The 20049-nt window shown below is 40.1% G+C and overlaps 1 protein-coding gene across 1 annotated transcript in view; it reads left to right on the top strand.

Annotated features, from left to right (window-relative positions):
• ATP8A1 (ATPase phospholipid transporting 8A1) overlaps positions 1–20049 on the top strand; it is a 247394-nt gene that overhangs the window by 88245 nt on the left and 139100 nt on the right. Inside the window, exons 16-20 of the mRNA XM_077815716.1 lie at positions 4991–5035; positions 10546–10618; positions 14081–14186; positions 16820–16902; positions 17085–17134. Coding sequence (XP_077671842.1) covers positions 4991–5035; positions 10546–10618; positions 14081–14186; positions 16820–16902; positions 17085–17134 — 357 coding nt within the window. The remainder of the gene's footprint in view (positions 1–4990; positions 5036–10545; positions 10619–14080; positions 14187–16819; positions 16903–17084; positions 17135–20049) is intronic.

Here is a 20049-nt window from a genome sequence, read left to right on the forward strand (position 1 = left end):
TGCGTGCACACTTGTGTAAATGAACAGTTCAGTATGATTACACTGAATGAACAAGAATTTGAACAGCTTTTTGGTGTTGGGTTTTGATTTTACATGAGTCCAAAGATATGTGTGTGTTTGTTTTAACATAGGTTTGTTATGTGGGTTAAACAAATTCAATGTTTCATTATTTTAAAATTTGTTTTTACAGCTTATTGTAATTAATACCTTCAACAGTAAATGTTTGCCTACTGAAATGATCTTTTCCTTTTATGCTTGAACAATGTGCCTTTTTTGGTAGAATTGCTTTTGCACCCTGATCTGGTGGGAATGACATAGGTGCTGGAACTAGGGGTACTGGATTGCAGCAGCACCCCCAGTTTCAAGTGGTTTCCATCTTATACAGGGTTTACAGTTTTGTTCAATGGCTTTTAGCACCCCCACCATAAAAATTGTTCCAGCACCTATGGGGAATGACCTCTTGTTGGTTGGTTGCCTGGTTTTGGTTTTTGGTGGTAACTGGGGGATGGCAACTCAGACTTTGCAAAGAGACAGAATAACAAAATAGCAGCTCAGTTTTTGGATGACCAACTTAGTCAGCTAATGTCAAGTACCTAGGTATTCAGGAAGAGTAGAGAAAAATGTTTCAAGTGAATATTGCCTTGATGTATTCAGTGTTTGTTATTCGACTTCATATTTTCTGGGCCTGATCTTGTACCCGCACTCCAGCAGTAGTGTAGAGGGACCAAAAAGTTGCCTTGACAGAGCATCGAAAGATTTCCCTGGCATATGGAGTGGAAGGGGGACAGACCTGAAGCATGCTGCACTCAGGCACACCTACTGACTTAACAGCCCTAGGAGACCATTACAAGTATAAGTAACCCTGACACCAAATCACCTCCCAGCAGCCACAAGAGTTGGGGAAGACACAAAAGATCTGGGCCTCCAACTTCTTAAGCTTAAAAAGAATAAAACAGTGGAGGCCCTATGACTTTAAGGAATTTAAGAGCATCAGTACCTTGTTGAAATCTGTGTTCAGCCTGAGCCATACTGTGACTTAGTCTGTTCTAGCTGAAGCAGTAACACATAAATGAGTCTGTGTCTGTATTTTCATAAGTGGGGTAGAAAGAGAAACATTTAAGCTTAAACCATAACTTTTTTTCTTGAGTCTAATAAAATCTAATGTCTTCTCCTTGACTTCTCCATTCTCCAACTGATTTTTTATTTTTGTCTGTAAAGAGTAGTTATGGTGGGAGCTGAGGCAAATTGCAGGACTTCTTCAGTCACAAAACCGCTTCTACTTATGAAGTCTGTTTCAGGCAAAGTAACAAAAGTCTTGTGATCGCTATGAATTAGGCTGAATGAATGAAATTTGAGATAAGAAATAAAGGGAAATGGATGGCTCAGGAAATTGGTAATCAGATAAAATATCCTTTAAAGTCTGTTTGTCTCTCAGTGACTTTCACATCAAATCTGCTCAGCTTCCAAGTTAAAAGGATGTGTTTTCTATCCACCAGATATTCAGAGTGGATCAGGAATCCACAAGTTATAACTAGGCTCTCTACCTTTGATCTTTTATACCAGTCCGGACTCTTGGGTTATAGTTTTTTTTTCAACCAGCAGATGGAGATAGTACACTAAAACATGTGATGATGTAACACTCATTTATGTAGGCTTCTAGTAATCTCTGAAGCTTCAATTAGAGTCAGCATTTAAAACCAGAAGAGACCACCAGATTAACTGGTCTGACCTCCTGTATATCACAGGCCACCAACAGCACGCAGAACGTACACACTAAACTCAGCAACTGAAATTAGACCAAAGTATTACCCACAGGAGACTGGATTATTATGGGCCACAGGCAGAGAATAGAGGGGACCAAGGTGCACCAGTGCCTGAGATGGCAGGGAAATGATAATGTGAAATATACCCAAACAATCCTGGGAAATGACCCACACCCACATGCTGCAGAGGAAGATTTAAAAACAAACAAACAAAAAAAAAAACAACCCAAATCCCTGCCAGTCTCACCTGGGGGAAAATTCCTTCCTGACCCCAAGTATGGTGATCCCAGCCAGCTAATCTTCTGAGAGAGAATTCTCCGTACCACTTCACAGCCCAGTTGTTTTCTGTCACCAGCAGGTGGAGAACACAAGCAGCCTGCTGCTAGAGGAGGGAAGAGAAAAGTAGACCTTGGAGGCCATAAGGCAGCCCTGTGGAACACTGTGGTGTGCAGCTGCATTGGCAGCACATATGAGGCACTCCCAGTCTGCTAATCATGAGTACCACATGCATAAGACTTTCTGTTGGCAGGCATCCAGTCTGGCTGACCCCAGTCCAAGACCAGGAGAGGGTAAAGCTCCAACTGTACCTCACATTGTCAATCCTCTCTACCTAATCTGCAGGGGCAGCTAAGACTCAGAAGAGGTGAGCAGAGAAAGGTTTCCGGTTAGGAAGTCCTGACAGAATAGGAAGCCCTATAAAGATGTTCTGCATCTATGAACTCATCCAGATAGATGAGTGCCCCTGGAACTCTGGCAGCACCTATTCCCAGGATAAGGAAGGGGAATTGAGTACAAGTGTAGACTTGGACCTGTCTCTTCCTCTGACAGATTTATCATCTACTCTGAGTAGGGATAATGCTCCCCGTAAAGGACTGAGGGAGGGGAGGAAAAGGCCCCATCAAGCCTTTGCAAGCATCCTCAGCACAGTCTTCAACTGAAGCCCATTCAGGCTCCAGATTGCTTTTCTGAGATACATAAAAATATTATTTTTATCAAAAAAATCTGTTTTGAATTTAAATTGATTTTAATGTAAATCAATATTTTAATTTGAATGCTGCTAATACTTTACATTTGCCTGTGTTGTAGTCTTAAATTGATACGTTGATGTTTTGTACTTTAATTAATTTCAAATTTTACGTACAGACTTTTTCTACTAAGAAGTTTCACTCTGAAAGTGCTCAACTTTGTTGAAAAGGACAAGGGCAGGAGCTCATTAGCATCCTTGGTGTAAGAACAAAACAAACTCAGACACAAAATTAATAAGCAAATAACCTATGCTACATCTGCAGCTGTTTCCACCTTCCATTATATTAAACTTCCACAAGTCAAGAAAGTTCAAATGCTTTTACCAGGCTATACTCCTCCATGAGAGTTTGCAGTTCAAAGTCAATGGGACTTCTGCTCTTAAGTCACTTTGATTCTTTAGAAAGTCTCACCCTGGCATGCCTAAATATGGTTTTAGGAACCTAACTTTAGGCTTCTTGTTTTTGAAAATTTTGTCCTGTGTGAATAAAAAAAGGGTTCACAATAACTTTATTAATGTGATTAAAATAAATAACTTCCATTGTTAACACTGAAGTAATTTTATATTGAAGTAATAAAGATTTTGTATGACTAAGAAGTTTTTAATAAAAATATAATCTTAACTTCTGATTCTGTATACGTTTATGTATTTGCTTAGCGTTAAGCACATGAGAGAGCCCCATTTACTTCAGTGGGACTTTTTATGTGAGTAAAAAGTAAGTGCCTGGTTAAGTGTTTGCAGGATCATAATTTTAGATTTTCAATTTTTATTTTATTTATGTATTTTGGCCTATAAAAATTTTTGTAAATTCAAATGATACCCAAGAATAGTGAAAAAACAACCAACTAAATAGCATTTACAATTTAGTTTAGTATAAATTTTAATCTAAAGTTACAATAGCATAAAAACATTCATAATAGCTATTCATAGCTCAGCCTGGTTTAAATCAATCTTTTTAAAAAAAATAATAATCATCATCAGTGATTTCAATTACCTTGATACAGATTGATCCCTGTTGCTTCCCAATGTTCATGCATCCCCCTTTCATGAGACCTGAACATCTTTAACAGAGCTTCTCCTTTGGGAAGATTCATTCTCCGTCAGGGAGCAGAAAGCCAAATAATACAGGGACAGCTCAGAGAGCAGCATGCCTGAGAATTTTGTCTCTTGATTGCTTTCTGCTTTCAGAGCAGATTTCATGTGGGGGTGGGCAGAGAAATTAAATTGCTCCATCTCTGCAGCTCCTTTAAAGTAAATTACTAATGATGTGGTAAATAGGTTTTCACCTGTGTTATAAATGGGTGAATTCCTTCATGCTGTGTAGCCCGTTGTGATGTTCAGCATTTTCAGAACACTCTGCAGTGCAAATATGTCTTTAATTACAAATATTTTCAAAATGTGTGCTTTTATGGACATTCAGAACTGATTAGTATAAACCAGTTTGGAAGCTTAGGAGCAGATCCTCTGGTATAAATGATCACAGCTCCATTGGCTTCAGTGAAGCTAAAACAATTTACACCAGCTGAAAATTTGCCCCTTGGTTTCTGTTTTGACTTAGTTACATTTTGTATTTATATAAGTGTCTTGGCATCTGTTGAACTAATACTGTACGTTTAACACATCTTGTCCTGTAGGAGACCTCTGTGGTTCTCTGATTTTAGATTTTCTGGGTTTTTTTAACCACAGTAATGGGCTAATCTGGGACGACGGGGCTGGGAATAGGCGATGGGATGGATCACTTGATGATTATCTGTTCTGTTCATTCCCTCTGGGGCACCTGCTGCTGGCCACTGTCTGAAGACAGGATCCTGGGCTAGTTGGACCTTTGGTCTGACCCTGTATGGCCATTCTTATGTTCTTATCTGAAGCCCGTTAAAATCAATGGGAGTCTTCCATTGACTTAAATGGGCTTTGGATCAGGCAGTTTGTTGGGTGCCAGTGCATGAGGATAAATCAAGCATGAATTAATTTAGCCTGATTGTATATTACAGAGCCCCAACATACATTTAATATTTTCTTGCAAAATTTTCTGTTTCCTGATATTTTGGCACTAACAACAATTCTTTTGAGGTATTTTAAAAAGTTTTCCCTTTTAGTAACTCATTTCCTTCATTAATTTTTCTTTTATATGTGATCTGATTTTGTAGCCTTTCTGTGATTATATTTTCCTTCTATTTCTATCCTTCCTTTACTTTTTGTGCAGCCATTGTCCTGAGCCTGAGGATTATAGTTATTCTTCAGATGATTGGTAAGCATTAAAGATAATTTAGTATCTGTTGTGTTTAAAATTCATGATTTAATATTGGTTTCAGAGTAGCAGCCGTGTTAGTCTGTATTCGCAAAAAGAAAAGGAGGACTTGTGGCACCTTAGAAATAAATTGGTTAGTCTCTAAGGTGCCACAAGTACTCCTTTTCTGATTTAGTATTGTGTATGCTGTGATATTTTAAAAACGCAAACCTTAAAAATAATTTGAACTGGTATTCAAGCTCATACATGCAGACTGAATTTTAGATACATTTTTCCTGAGTCAATATTTACGATTACTAAATTATTCCTAATCCTGAAAGCAAAAGGGCGCCTAAAACCCATTCTGGACCTGTGGCACCTCAACAAATATCTCAAGAAGTTGAAGTTTCCTATGGTCCCCTGGCCTCCATAGTTTCCTCCCTGGATCCCCGAGACTTGTACGCTGCCCTTTACTTGATGGACACATACTTTCATATCTCCATCTTCCACGGTTTCTCTGTTTGATGGTGGGCCAGTGTCATTTCCAATTTATGGCGCTGCCCTTGGGACTTTCGTCAGCCCCGAGAGTGTTCACAAAATACATGGCGCTGGTAGATGCTTACCTGAGGCATCGAGAGTTCCAGGTCTATCGGTATCTTGGCAATTGGAGCATATTAGCAGATTGTCCCAGCAGGATTATCTCTTCTCGCCGTGAGTGGTTGCTCCATCTGGAGGTGGTTAGTGTGATCTTCCAAAGGTGGGGAAATCCACAGGTTGACTTGTTTGTGTCCTGTCAGAACAAGAAATGCCACATGTTCTGCTCATTTTTGGGGATAGACAGGGGATCCCTGTCTGATGCCTTTTTGCTCCCATAGTCGGGGGCTCTGATGTATGACTTCCCACCAGTGCCCTTAATCCACAGAGTCCCTGTGAAGATCAAACAACAAAAAGCCAAGGTAATCCTGATAGCCCCGGCTTGGCCTCGCCAGTGCTCGTTCAGCATGCTGCTGGACCTTTCGGTGGCCACTCCGCTGCAGCTGGCTCTCTGGCTGGCTCTGCTGTCCCAGAACCACAGCAGTCTTCTGCAACCAAACTTGGTGGTGTTGCACCTGACTGCCTGGCTGCTACGTGGTTGAATGTGGATGAACAGGAGTGCTTGGCTCATCTCCAGCAGTTTTTGTTGGGTAGCAGAAAGAGCGATCTGCCTGGCCAAATAGAAAAGGTTCACATGCTGGGCGTCAGATTAGGGCATCCGACCAGAACAGGCTTCACTGCAGGCAATTTTGGACTATCCTCTGCATTTCAAGCTCCAGGGCCTGTCCTGTCATCGATTAAGATCCACTTGGTCGCTATTTCGGCCTTCCACCCTCTGTCCCAGAGCAGGTCGGTCTTCACTCACAATATGACTGTCTGGTTTTTGAAAGGGCTGTAGCGACTCTACTCCCACATCCAGGACCCCATCATTCTCTGGGATGTGAATCTCATGCTGTCACGACTCAGGGGTACGCCTCTTGAGCCTCTGGCTTCCTGCTCCCTTCTCCTCCTCTCCTGGAAGGTTTCTTACTTGATCACAATAGCATCTGCCTGCAGGGCCTTGGAAATTAGGGTGCCTACCTCGGAGCCGCCCTATATGGTGTTCTAGAAAGACAAGGTCCAGCTGCGGCCGCACCCGGCTTTCCTGCCCAAGGTAGTTTCACTGTTTCATATGAGCCAAGACATATATTTACCTGTCTTCTTTCCAAAACCTCATAAGTTGGAAGAGGAGTGCAAATTGCACTCTCTAAACGTCAGGAGAGTGCTAGGCTTTTACATCAAAAGGACTGAGGCATTCTGTAAGTTGACGCAGTTGTTTGTTGCAGTGATGGATGAAAGGTTGTCCAGCATCTGCCCAGAGAATTTCATCATGGATCACCACCTGCATCCATTGCTGCTATGATCTGGCGAAAGTGCCTCCACTGGCAATTGTAATCACTTGCTTGACTAGGGCGCAAGCCTTGGTGGTGGCCTTCCTGGCCCAAGTGCCGATTCAAGTTATCTGTACGGCCGCTACCTGGTCATCTGTCCACATGTTTACGTCTCATCACGCAGTTACCTAGCAGGCCCGTGACAATGCTGGCTTCAGTCTAGCAATGTTCAAGCTGCATGACCATGAACTCTGAGCCCGCCTCCATGGATACTGCTTGTGAGTCACCTATAATGGAATTGACATGAGCAAGCACTTGAAGAAGAAATGGTTACTTATCTTTTGTAACTGTTCTTCAAGATGTGTTGCTCATGTCCATTCCTTTACCCGCCCTCCTGCCCCTCTGTCAGAGTTGCAACTTTGGTGTTCAGATGATCTGAGTCAGATGAAGTAAGGCTGCCTCCACTCCTCACACCCAGTGCATACATGAAAAAGAATGACAGTTGCAAGGAACAGAGAGGGACTTCAGTATTGCCAACCCCAAGCATTCAAAAATCATGATTCATATTTGTATTTACCAGAGGAATCAATGATGATCTTAAATTATTTTATTTATGCAAGGGTTTTCTAAAACAAGATAATTTAATCTATAACTGTCCAAAAAATCCTTGGCTCCCTAGACTCCAAGTTACCTAGTTGAAGGGAAATCCCTGGAAGAAAGGGAAAATATCTTTTGGGTGCAGTGGCTTCTAATGAGACCTTAAAGAGAGCTCCTGTTTTAATATAGTTAAATTGTAATCCATAAAATTCTACAGAAATATTATACTGCTTCATTATGTTGGGAAGGGAAACTCTTGAGTCAAAATAGTTGTTGAGTGCTCACTGTTGCATTGACCACCAGCACTTTAACCCTTACTGCCACAACACTGGCTGAAAGTTGGGGTGAGGGAAAGAGAGGGAAGGGCAAGTAAATTATGCCAGGCACAGGTGTGAATAATAAGGGATTGAGAGTGTGCAGGCCAAACATACTACCAGCACTGAGTGCCAGTTTCATGTCAGGGAGTATTTGTGGGAGTTCAGTGCTATCGTCAAGCAGATCATCAGTCACAAAACTCTGCAATTTAAATCCTTTTTTTCAAGGAAAGATGTATAGTATGTTGCCTCATTTACAAGGATAAATATGTAGTGCAATTGTGGTATAGTTTGGAAATGTTATATGTATGGTGAACTAAATTATAATACTTGCAACATGCGATGCTATGAAAACATGGAGTATTCAAAGTTGCTTGTGTTAACTTTATAAATGCTATATGTATATCAATGTACTTGCTAGTAATTGTGTTTTGGGCTAAAAAGTAAGATAAAGAATGTTTCCTTCAGAAACTAAAGGCAATGGGGTTAATTAATGCAATTCCCCGATACTGAAACAATACTGTTGTAACGAGTCTTTTGAAGTTTCAGCCTCCTGATTTGATCAAAAGGCCTTGAAACTGTATAGAATATCAGTCCTGACCTGTGGAGAGGGTCACTCACACTGTATCCTAGCACTCACCAGCTAGCATGGGGCTGTGACTGAGAGATAGGCCTTGCTTAGGACTTGAAGTGCTTTAAACCTGTCAGAGTCTCTGTCAATGGTGGGCAACCTGCGGCCCGCAGGCTGCACGTGACCCATCAGGGTAATACATTGGCGGGCCATGAGACAGTTTTGTTTACATGAACCGTCTGCAGGCATGGCCGCCCACAGTTCCCAGTGGCCGCGGTTCGCCGTCCCTGGCCAATGGGAGCTGCAGGAAGCGGCGCAGTCTGCAGGGACGTGCTGCCTGCCACTTCCCGCAACTCCTATTGGCTGGGAACGATGAACCGTGGCCACTGGGAACCGCAGGCAGACGTGCCTGCGGATGGTGAATGTAAACAAATTGTCTCACGGCCCGCCAGCAGATTACCCTGATGGGCTACATCACTGCTCTGTGTGGAAGATGGGTGACCACCTAGTAAGCTTGGCATAAATGTTTTCTCTGAATTGCTTTTGTTTTGAATAAACAGCTTTATGAAAGCTGGCTGGTCATTGAATAACCCTGTCATAGCCCCTAAGAGAACAGAAATGCAGGTGCAGAATTGATGTCAGATCTGCTGAGGTGGTCACAGTGAATTGCAAAAGACTGCAGCCCAAGACCCCAGTCTGGAGGGAGCAAATTGCAGGATTCTGCCCCAAGAAAGAGGCAAAAGACCTAAGTTGGGTGTCCTTGAGAAGGCTGTTGTCAGGTGGCATACGTATGTCTGTTTTCTCTCCATGTGCTGTACCAGCCCACAGATAGCTGGTTCAGTCAGCAAACCTTGGTATACTATCCAGAAGGACCACAGACTTGGTTCAGTGGCAAAGGCGCTTGGCCAGGTTTATCGCCGACAAAGCACAGTATTAGTACCCCATGGAGTCTACAGAGACACTAATACATATATGCCCCTGAAAATGGACCAGCTCAGTCAGCATCGGGACTTTCTGCTGCCTCCTAGTCCAGACAAAGATGGTTCTTCTGTGACCTCTCTTTTATACACTGATGCAAACAAGTTATGTATTACCCTTCTGACATGGTTAGTTACCGGCCTGCACCTTGTACCCGTTGGTTCGAACAAAACATCTCCATCCATTATCCTGTCATCCTGACCGTATCTTCATGAGGGGTCAGAGTGGCCATGTGCCATCTTCGGGGAGTGTGTTTATATCATAACATATATAATGGTGTTTTTGTACTACCCTTCTGGAACGTGTTTACATGAATACCCAGTCCCTAGTAGTACTTAGGGGTGCCTGTGTTTTAGCAACACCAGCCATGTTTTTGCAAAGTTCATGTTCTGGCCAGTGAACTTGCAAGTAGGTGTTTGCTTTTCTGACTTTTGCTCATAGCCTGACTTTTGTTCAGGTCTCAGGCCTTATACCAGGCCCCAGGCTTCAGCCTCTTTCTCTACTACAGAGGCTATGGAGGTTAGAGAGGACACATTCAAGAACTCTGGCATATTATAAGTGTATTGTAATGTTGGTATCATTTGGAAATTTGTGTATGATGAACTAAACTCTAATACAAATGCTATATTTTTTAGCATCTTTTTCGTAGCGTATGCTGGACACTCACAAATGTTTCATTATTAAAAGTAAATATAGTATAATTTCACATATAAAAATAAACAATGGGGCCTCATCGTGCCATCTACTCAGTGTGGGCAAACCCCTGCACCTATGCAGAGTCCCTGTGACTTCAGTGGGACTCCACCTGGGCATAAGGGGCTCCTGTGGAGAACAGATTGCAGGATTGGGACCTATAATTTTATTTGGGATTAATTTTTACTGTGTCCCTTTTACAACATCCAGTAAAGCCAGTGGCCAAAGTGGCCTCTGTGTTGTAATTTTATATATCAAGAGAGTTGTTTAGATTTCAGAGTTATCCAATACAGACTGGGTTCAGTTCAGTTACTCTGTGTATGTGTACATTTGTCAGTTAACATAGCGTCATGGTTAGAAATAAAGAAAAAAAATTAAGTTTGGCTTTAGTGTGTGGTCATTTGTGATTTTCAAGTGAATGATTAAGAAAATACTAATGATGCCCTTCTTACTTCTCTACTTAATTTTTCTTAGTCAGGACTCGCAGACTGGAGAAGAGAAACCATTTAGTGATCCATCATTGCTGGAGAATCTCCAAAGCAATCATGTACGTGATATAGAAAATAAATGTTATTTTACAAGATGAAAAGAATGATTTCAATAAAACAGAGTATCCTTTAAAGGAAATGAAATTTTGTACTTATATGAAACCCACCTATATTCTATGTAAATAATAGCCCAGCTTTCCATTCATGTAAAGTTTTTTGTACTCATTAGCCATGGAAGTTTGTTAATTGTAATTATACCCACATGTTCTTTGAGATGTCTTGTACACATATTTATTCCATTGTTGGTGAGTGTATGCTCAGTGTATTTAAGTTGGAAACTTCTGGTGAGGAGTACCCATTGGAGTGGTGCGTGCACCTTTAGTGACCTCCTGCTTCCAAACAAAGATATCATTCTGTCCCATTCTCAGTTCCTTCTCACTGCCCATAACTAAAGTTGGAGGTCCTAACGGTGCCTCGTGCTCACTGTTTTTTCTAGTACTTATCAGCAGCCTTTCTTGTGTAAATAGTTAGATGTTAGCATAGTCATTATTCCTTAGGGCTTTCCTACAGAGAGACTTAGTGCGCAGCAAACTGGTATGTGAATCTACAGTGCACGAACTTGACACACACTAACTGGTCATGTAGACTCTGCTACCACAAACTGAAAGGTCTATAGTGTGCAACCTCAAAGCACACTGTGGAACTTGTAGTGTGCAGTCCAGGGTGAATATGGCTAGTTAGTTTATGGCAAGCTAGTGCGATGTAGAGTCTAACTCTGGCTTACCCTGTACTAAGAGTGTGTCTACACAAGTGTTGGAAGATGTAAATTCCAGTTTGAGGAGCTATACGTGGACTAACTGATGGAACTAGCACTCTTAACAATACAGGTATTGCCACTGCCATGGCAGGGGCTAGCCACCCTAAGTTTGTACCAGAGCAGCTAGCCCGTGCTGTTGCTTTTGCTGTTGTGGCTACATATCTGTTTTTAGCGTGCTAGCTTGATCAGGAATAGCATGGATATGTCCTCAAACTGGAATTTACACCTTCCAGTTCTAGTGTAGACATACCCTAAGACTCCATGTAGATAAGCCCTTAATTAGGTATTCTTAGTTTTTATAGCATTTCTTTTGTTCTCCTCTTAGGATAATGTTTGTTTTTGTTTGGCTCCTGGGGTGGTATTCTTTTGGGTCTTGAGGGTAGCAGTCTTAAACCTATAACTCTTAAATGTTTCTACCAACTTTTTATCCTAGTTATGTTTATTTTATGATCTATGTGGTTTACGTGATGGTAGAATGCCCAGAGTCCTTGGATGGGTACCATTTATGTATTTATATACATCTAAATTAACTAATGAAATAAAAATGAGACAAAGGTCCTTCCTACTTTATGATGCTTGGAGGAGAGATGATATATAAATTTTCTTTAGTAGGACAACTCACAGACTTTTAAAGTTAACCAAATGCTCAAGTTCTTTGCTGGATCAGGTCTTATAACAGAAATTAGTAAACGTGTGCCTCTTTCCTGGAGGAATTCAGGGCTCTGAATCAAAGGACAGGACAGAGCCATCCCGTTTTGAAAGTGAAACTAAAGAGGTTTCTGAGATTGGTGACTTACCATATAATTATACCATTCCTCCTTCAATACTATTTCTTGAATTGTCATTTTCTCAGAGTTTTATCATTCTGTACAGTATTCGGGAATTGTTGTTTTTACAGTTGAAGTGCCTCACTTTTAGTAGAGTTCTGTGTTTCTCATTTGCAGTAGTACAAGAATCTTTCCTAAGTGACTCTCAGTATTGACAACTCCACGTCTTAGGCATTCTTTTGGAAAATGACTGTTTTTGGCAAGAGTTTGGGGATCTTAAAATTGGTGATTTCCTGCTGTCAGTTTGAAGTGTTTTGAGATCTACAGATGAACTAAAGTGCTGAGTTTAAAAAAAAAAAATGAATTATTTTTGTTTAGACTGTCACACTAAAAGCAATCTGACTGACCTTGCTTCAGTCTGCCCTTTGTGTGGGATTGGGCACAAGTTTTAACAGAAAATGCAGCAGCTATTTCTTTAAAGTGTTCAGGAGAGGTGTTGAATTGACTGGACTGGAACCTGAAATCATATGTCCACAGAAAAAGTACAGCATGGGCAGTGATAGTGCCATAGTAAAATAAAAAATACTGTGTCCAGACAATATTAAAAGAGAATTCACTTCACAATAGATGTTAACCATGCACACATTACTGAATAAAACATTTCAGTATGTCATTCAACTTTTGTCCATATCTAATGTGCCTACTTACATGATTTATTTACATTTCCAGTTGAGCTGTTAATTGATATTAATGTTTTACTACCTGACACTAAATGGCCGAATTTCAAGTCCATCTTCTAAGTATAGAGGCATTCGAGCTTCTCAACAAAAACATTTGCACAAATTTTGTTAATGTGGGAAAACCAACTTATTTTTTCCTGATCTTGTTCTGGGAAATGTCTGAACCATTTTTGCTGAAAATTTCCAAAGTAAATCAGTCTGAATTAGACATGGTATGGATAGTTTCAGTCCAAATGGTTGAAGTTTGGCAAAATTATAAACAACTGACCACAGTGTTATATTATGGAAAGTATTAGTGCCACAGGGTTCATACACTGCTACGGCATCTCCTCCTGGCTGCTCTGGGAATTAGCTCTTTTCAGGTCTGACATCACCTTCTGTTGCTCCATTGTGCATCCTGCTGCCGCTCTCTCTTTGTGACTTGGCCCTTCGGATAGGTCACTGTGTGTTTTTACCCCTTCTGGGGTATCATAGTCTTTCCATACAAGCTGTCTCAGGTTGTCTTGTCTTCCCATTCACCACCCAGATGGTGCCACTTCCCAAGTGGCTGGTAGGGGAACCCAGGCCTGTCCTCTACTCTGGGTTCCAGCTCAAGGACCCTGTATTCAGTAGCCAAGGTTTGCACCGTCTTAAGCCTTGTTGCTATTTCCCTGAGCCTTTTCCTGCACCCTTTTCCTTTAGGTTTACTTACGTCCCTCTGTGATGTCCAGAGTGGCTACTGGCTCCCTTACTGCAGCCCTTTTCCCTTTCTGCTGTCAACTTCCTGTCTTTATACTAGCCCTGTCTGTTCCTACTCAGCTGGGCTCCATCTTCATTCAGGGGTTACTGAGGTTACCTAGTTTCCTTCCTCCTATCCTGTTAATGGGCCCCTTCTCAGCCTCATTGATCTCTTCTAGGCTAGTCTGAGGTGAACACCCCATTACACTTGGGAAGCCTTAATTATAGACATCAATACTTGCACCGACTATACAAAAGTAAAGTATAGCAGCAGTTTGAATGTACTTGAAACAAATTAGGTGAATGTTGAAAATGGTCTATGTATAATGTCATCAACCAAAAGAATGTAGAAATTTTAAAAATGTTTATTCTTTGTAACCAGAAAAGGAGATTTTCCCCTGAATCAATATTTGCCAATATGTACTAACATTTTAACAGTGCACAGATTAATTGTTACTTTTTACCCTGTTTTTGGACTAGCCAACTGCACCTATAATTTGTGAGTTTCTAACAATGATGGCAGTGTGTCATACAGCTGTTCCAGAAAGAGAAGGTGATAAGATTATATATCAAGCAGCATCTCCAGGTAAGAGCTAAATAACTATATGTGAACTGTAAAATATTCAGTCCACTCAGCAAGAATGTTAATTCAGAACTTGATGAATTACCCCTAGGTCTACCCCTTGCCCAGAAACTTAAATAAATGTGCAAACGTAGTGATATTTAAGATCAGTTTCATACGTTTTTACTTCTATAAAAGGCACTGTTTGGGATTTTTTTCCAATCCATGTCTTAGGGAGGATTTGTAGATGTCACATAGAGTGTACAATAATAAAGGGTGGTTTGTTATCTACATTGCAACACCCAAACTGCTGTGCTGCGAAAAGTTGAATGGGTTAAGAAATACAAATAAAATTCAGAAGAATGTGTTCAGTAAGCCAAAAGACAAGCTAACACCCCTGTTTATGGCTCTCTCTGATGCTTCATAGCAATGGCATTGACTTAACAAAGTATCACACACAAAAAATAACACTATGTAGTAATCATCAGGAAGGAAAATGAAACCTCTTAAGCAGGACAGCAGTTCTGATGATAAGCCAAACATCAACACAGAACAAGAAAAGACAATATTTAAAACACCAGTAAACCACACTTCAGACATTTTTTTTCAAATAGATTCTTGCAAAAATCAGCATGAGCATTTTGTGATGTGTATATAGTCTTATTACTCACAGTTGCCTGTTAGTATCTAATATACTATGCTATTATGGCACTTTAAATAAGAGCCAGTCTTGAAGCAGAAGACTGACATTTCTATCACAGTGCAATGACTCATTAGCTTGAGCTGCAGAAAAGCGACTCATTGAGTTAACAGTGTAATGCTGTTGCAAAAAAAAAAAAGTGAACATCTTTCTGGGATGCATTAGCAGGAGTGTTGTAAACAAGACACAAGAAGTAATTTTTCCGCTCTACTGATCCATACTGATTAGGCCTCAACTGGAGTATATAGTCCAGTTCTGGGTTCCACATTTCAGGAAGGATGTGGACAAATTGGAGAGAGTCCAGAGAAGAGTGACAAAAATGATTAAAGGTCTGGAAAACATGGCCTATGAGGGAAGATGGAAAAAATTGGGTTTGTTTAGTCTGAAAAAGAGAAGACTGAGCGGGGACATAACAGTTTTCAAGTATGTAAAAGGTTGTTACAAGGAGGAGGAAAAGAAATTGTTTTTCTTAACCTCTGAGGATAGGAGAAGCAATGGGCTTAAATTGCAGCAAGGGAGGTTTAGGTTGGACATTTGGAAAAACTTCCAAACTGTCAGGATAGTTAAGCACCAGAATAAATTGCCTAGGGAGGTTGTGGAATCTCCATCATCGGAGCTTTTTAAGAGCAGGCTAAACAAACACTTGTCAGGAATGATCTAGATGATAATTAGTCCTGCCATGAGTGCAGGGTACTGGACTAGATGACCTCTTGAGATCCCTTCCAGTTCTGTGATTCAGTGATATGTACACTGAAGTTAAAAGTTAATGGTTTAAATTAACAATGGGTAATGGGGTGGCAGTGTAGGCACTGCAATCCCGATGCAGTGTAGACATACCCTTAGACACCCGGGTAAAATTTAGCTGTGGCTTTGGTTATTATTTCTCATTGGAGGTTGCTCTTTCAACCTAAAGGAAAATAATTCCCCTATGAAATTTTTTCCTGTGCTGCCTCTGATGTGGTGGCTCCTTTGGAGCAGTGCAGCAGTTAATTGAGCAGCTTCTAAGATGTACCTAGCAAAAAATAGTTTCATGTTTTTCAGTGGGCCTTCTAAGAGGCAAGAAGACTCCAGCACAGGTAGACTGGTAGTGTCAACTTCTCATCTGAAACTAAAACACCAAAAGGGGACAACTTACCAGAGAATGCAAGAATAATAGGGAAGTTTAGAAATGTTGAATATGAGCTACTTCAGTTTTACAAATTTAAATGAATAATCATATTTTCACTCCATATACAGTAGTAAGGAATGGGGTCACAGAATTGCAGCATTGTCCCAATGTTATATTTTAAATTTCAGCAAAGCAAATTTTGGGGAAAACAAGAAATTTAGTGAGTAGGGTTCAGTGGAGGAAAGTTTTCAAATTCTATAAGAAATTTTGAAAAGCACTATAATTAAGAAGGCACCGAGTACAGATCCTTTGAAAAGAAGACAATTAATAGGAATTGGCCAGTGTGATGCCAGTAGAGGCTACTCAGATACATGAGAAATAGAGTACCTGTACTCAACATGGGAAACCAGAGAGGCACCTAAACAAGAATTTTTAGAGTCAGTTATGGTTTGAGGAGGAAAAAATAAGGGTGTCAGAAAAGCAAAAAGAATTAATGCTAGTCAGAGGTAATAAGGGATTATACAAATATATAAAATGAAAAAGAAAAGGAGGAAAGAATAGTAGGACTGCTGTTAAATGAGGGTAACATTTACAATGACTCGGAAATAGCTGAGTAACTGAACTTTTATCAAGAACAATAAAGAAAATTTGAGCAGTGAGGAAGGAAGACCTTCTAAATGATTTATTTATTGATGAGGTAAAAGAATAACTGGAAAATTTGAACAGGTACAAATCTGCCTGTCTTTGTTGTTTATCCTACAATACTTAAAAGGTATTTAAAACTTGAAAATTCTTTTTCTTGTTAGTTTCTCAATCTATTAAAAAAAAATTGAAATTGGTTTGTTGCAGATGAAGGAGCATTGGTCAGAGCAGCCAAACATCTTCATTTTGTATTCACTGGAAGGACACCTGACTCAGTAATTATAGACTCTGTAAGTACATTAAAATTATGCTATTATTTATTATTAATATTTTGGCATGAATATGAAATAGTTTACATATTTAATACAATTTAGTCCAATAGGTTTATGCCAAAAAGTAGTTGCTAGTCTTTTATTTAAAAAAAAAAAAAAAAAAAGCTTAAATCTCAAGAACAAAAATGTCTTTTTTCCAGCTTGGCCATGAGGAAAGATATGAATTGCTAAATGTGCTGGAATTTACAAGGTAATGCAAAATAAGCATTTGATATATTTTGTTTTGTATTTGTTAGTGTCATCTTTGTGCATATATACTCTGCTGATTTTTTCTTTGATGGATAAAATAGTGGGTTTAGTATAGAGATAGCATATGTTCAGACTTGAAAAAGACTAAGGGTTTTGTACTTTATTTGGAAACTTTATAATATGTACTGTGCTTTAGCTCTATAGTATATATTCTCACATTATAGGCACATTTTGTACTTTATTTGGAAACTTTATAATATGTACTGTGCTTTAGCTCTATAGTATATATTCTCACATTATAACTGATGGTATACCATTGTTCCATTGGTAGTGTGTATATAAAATAAATGGAATTTTCCATTCAGTATGTGATCTCTCAGTGTTCTGCTGGAGTTGTGTATGTGCGCATAAGGAAGTAAGGTGCAATTTTGTTTGTAAAGTGTATCTGTATATGGAATGTGATATGTGAAAGTACATGTGGAAGGACTCAGGATATGAAATTGAGGACCTGCTTTTACAAAGGCTTAAGCACGTGCTTAACTTAAAGTGTGTGAATTGTCTGATTGCTTACCCTGACACAGTGAGGGTGAGGAGGAGTTTTATAAGTGGAGGAAGCATTATACTGACCTCAGGCAGACCTGAAGGAAAAAGAGAAAGGAGAGAGAGAGGCACACGTACATAGAGGACTTGCACTGGAGCTGTGATTGATTTGGTTAAGGTGAAGGATCAGAGAGGGTAGAGCTCAAGTGTGAGTTTGGAGGCCAGGAATGGTGAAAGGCCAAAGGAGGTGTTTCAGGGAGAGTTGCCTCTAAGAAGAGGAGGAGGATTGAAGGAAAGGGAATTGGAGAAAAATGAGGCCTAATGAAGTAAAGACCAGAGAAGAATGGGCAAAGGGAAGAGGAAACTGGTGAAAGAACAAAGTGAGAAAATATTGAACAACAATCACGTAAGGGAGACTAGCCCAACTGGAAAAGAAACTTATATTGAAGAAGATGGTTTGAGTAGAGAAATACTTATATTTTAAAAGGAGAAAATGCATAGAAAACTAGTGGGAGGTGAAACAGGGACACCTAAAAAGATGAAAAGTTACAAAATATAGCTGACGGAAGCATAGATGAGGAAAGGAACAAAATGACAGAGCAAGTTACTTCATCCTGTATTGATTCTTTATATAACCTTCATTTTTGTTGTAAGAAGTTAATAGGTATGTGGCAAAAAGTGCCTTGCAACTCGCTTGACAGTTACAGCGATGTGCAGTATTTATATAGAATGGGAGTACAGGTTTCCCTTCCCTTTTTCCTGTTTGTTTTATAGGTTTTATAAACATTTTTAAAGCTTGTGAGTTGCCAGGAATGGTTATTAGATACCACTTGTGCTTTTTAGATACATGAAAACTACTTACCTGTGAATCTTGTTCTCTAAGAAATAAGTTACAGTAGCTTACCACTCACACACTCACCCACTTAAATCAGAACTTTCACAGTTTACTTTCCAGTTCTTTAATATTTGCTTAGACTTACTGGAGGCACTAGGGGTCACTATTATTCCACAGCAGAAGTGCAAAATGTTCCCTGGTTGGATCCAACAACTTCAGAATTTTGAGCTCTGAGCCTGCCCAACATTTCTGTGAGAGGAGCATGCAGCCTCAGAGAAGTAATCTATTACAATTTATACTTTCTGAGAACAAGAATTACAGATACTGTAAATGGCTTTGTTTTCTTGAAAAGTAGGCAGCTGATCCTATGTAGATGTAACTTTTGCAACCCTTTGCTGCCTTCCAGCATAAGCTGAATAAAGGGTTTTTTTACCTCAGTCCAGGTACAACACACTGCTACACCAAACATCCACAACAGTACTTTGAAAGGATAGTTGGTAACGAGGTATGTAGAAAAGGGCAAGTGCAGGAAAGTAGGGTTAAAGCTACAGTGCATAGTCTTGTGGAGTGTGAAAATTGTGCTAATCATAAGGTATGTGCCTATGAGTAGAAAAGAAGTGATTATGTACTATTAGGAAGCATAAGTTTTTATTGTATTGTATTTAGCACTGTGGGTGTGATTTTCAACCCTACCAGCAATGACTATGAATGGCTGTGGACCTCAGGCAGTTCAGATTAGCTTCCTCTGATGGGGATCGTTGGTAATCCACAATAACATGGTGTGACTCAGTCACCCCTGAAGCAACAGATTTTTCTGGAGCATCTGAAGTCTTGCTAACTTAGTCCTTTGGCTCTTGTGGTAGATACATGCTTTCAGTGTAAAAGATTCCAGGATTCTTCTGTCTTTCTTTATATGCAATGCTATTCTGATTTTTATAACATTGTCAGAGGCCACAAAACCAGGTGACAGTGACGGGGCATCAGCTGCTCCTCTGTGACATGTTTCAGTTGTTCCAAGGTATTTTTAATATGTGTTTCTTCAGTCACAGGTGCACAGCAAGGCATGTTATCAAAATGAGTGAGTTGCTGCTAATGCTGACAGTATGAAGTAATGGACATATATTCAATGCTTTAACCATTGGCCCATGTGTCCATGCAGTTGGGTGTGGCAAGAGCCCTCAGCTTTCGAAAGCCCTCTCCCTCCACATGGTGAAGCACACACTGCCAGCAGTAAACTAATAGAACAGTGTGTGAGAAAACAGTTTCAAAGAGAAAACAGTGTTATGTCTGAAAACAGTGTTTCAGTCTGAATTCCCGGCTTAGTTCCCTTACTAGAGGCTTACTCCTGTGCTCGTTGAAGTCAGTAGCAAAGCTCCAATTGACTTGATTGGTGCAGGATCAAGACCAAACAAGATGTGTGGGAAGGTCCCCCTTCTGTCAGAGACTGGGCAAATGATATGCTTGCAGACTCCATGAGTAGTTGTACTCCAGTCAGAAAACTATGAAAAAAGTATGATTAATTGGACTAATAAAAAGATACA

The sequence above is a fragment of the Eretmochelys imbricata genome, chromosome 4 (assembly GCF_965152235.1).
Source record: "Eretmochelys imbricata isolate rEreImb1 chromosome 4, rEreImb1.hap1, whole genome shotgun sequence".
NCBI lineage: Eukaryota > Metazoa > Chordata > Testudines > Cheloniidae > Eretmochelys > Eretmochelys imbricata.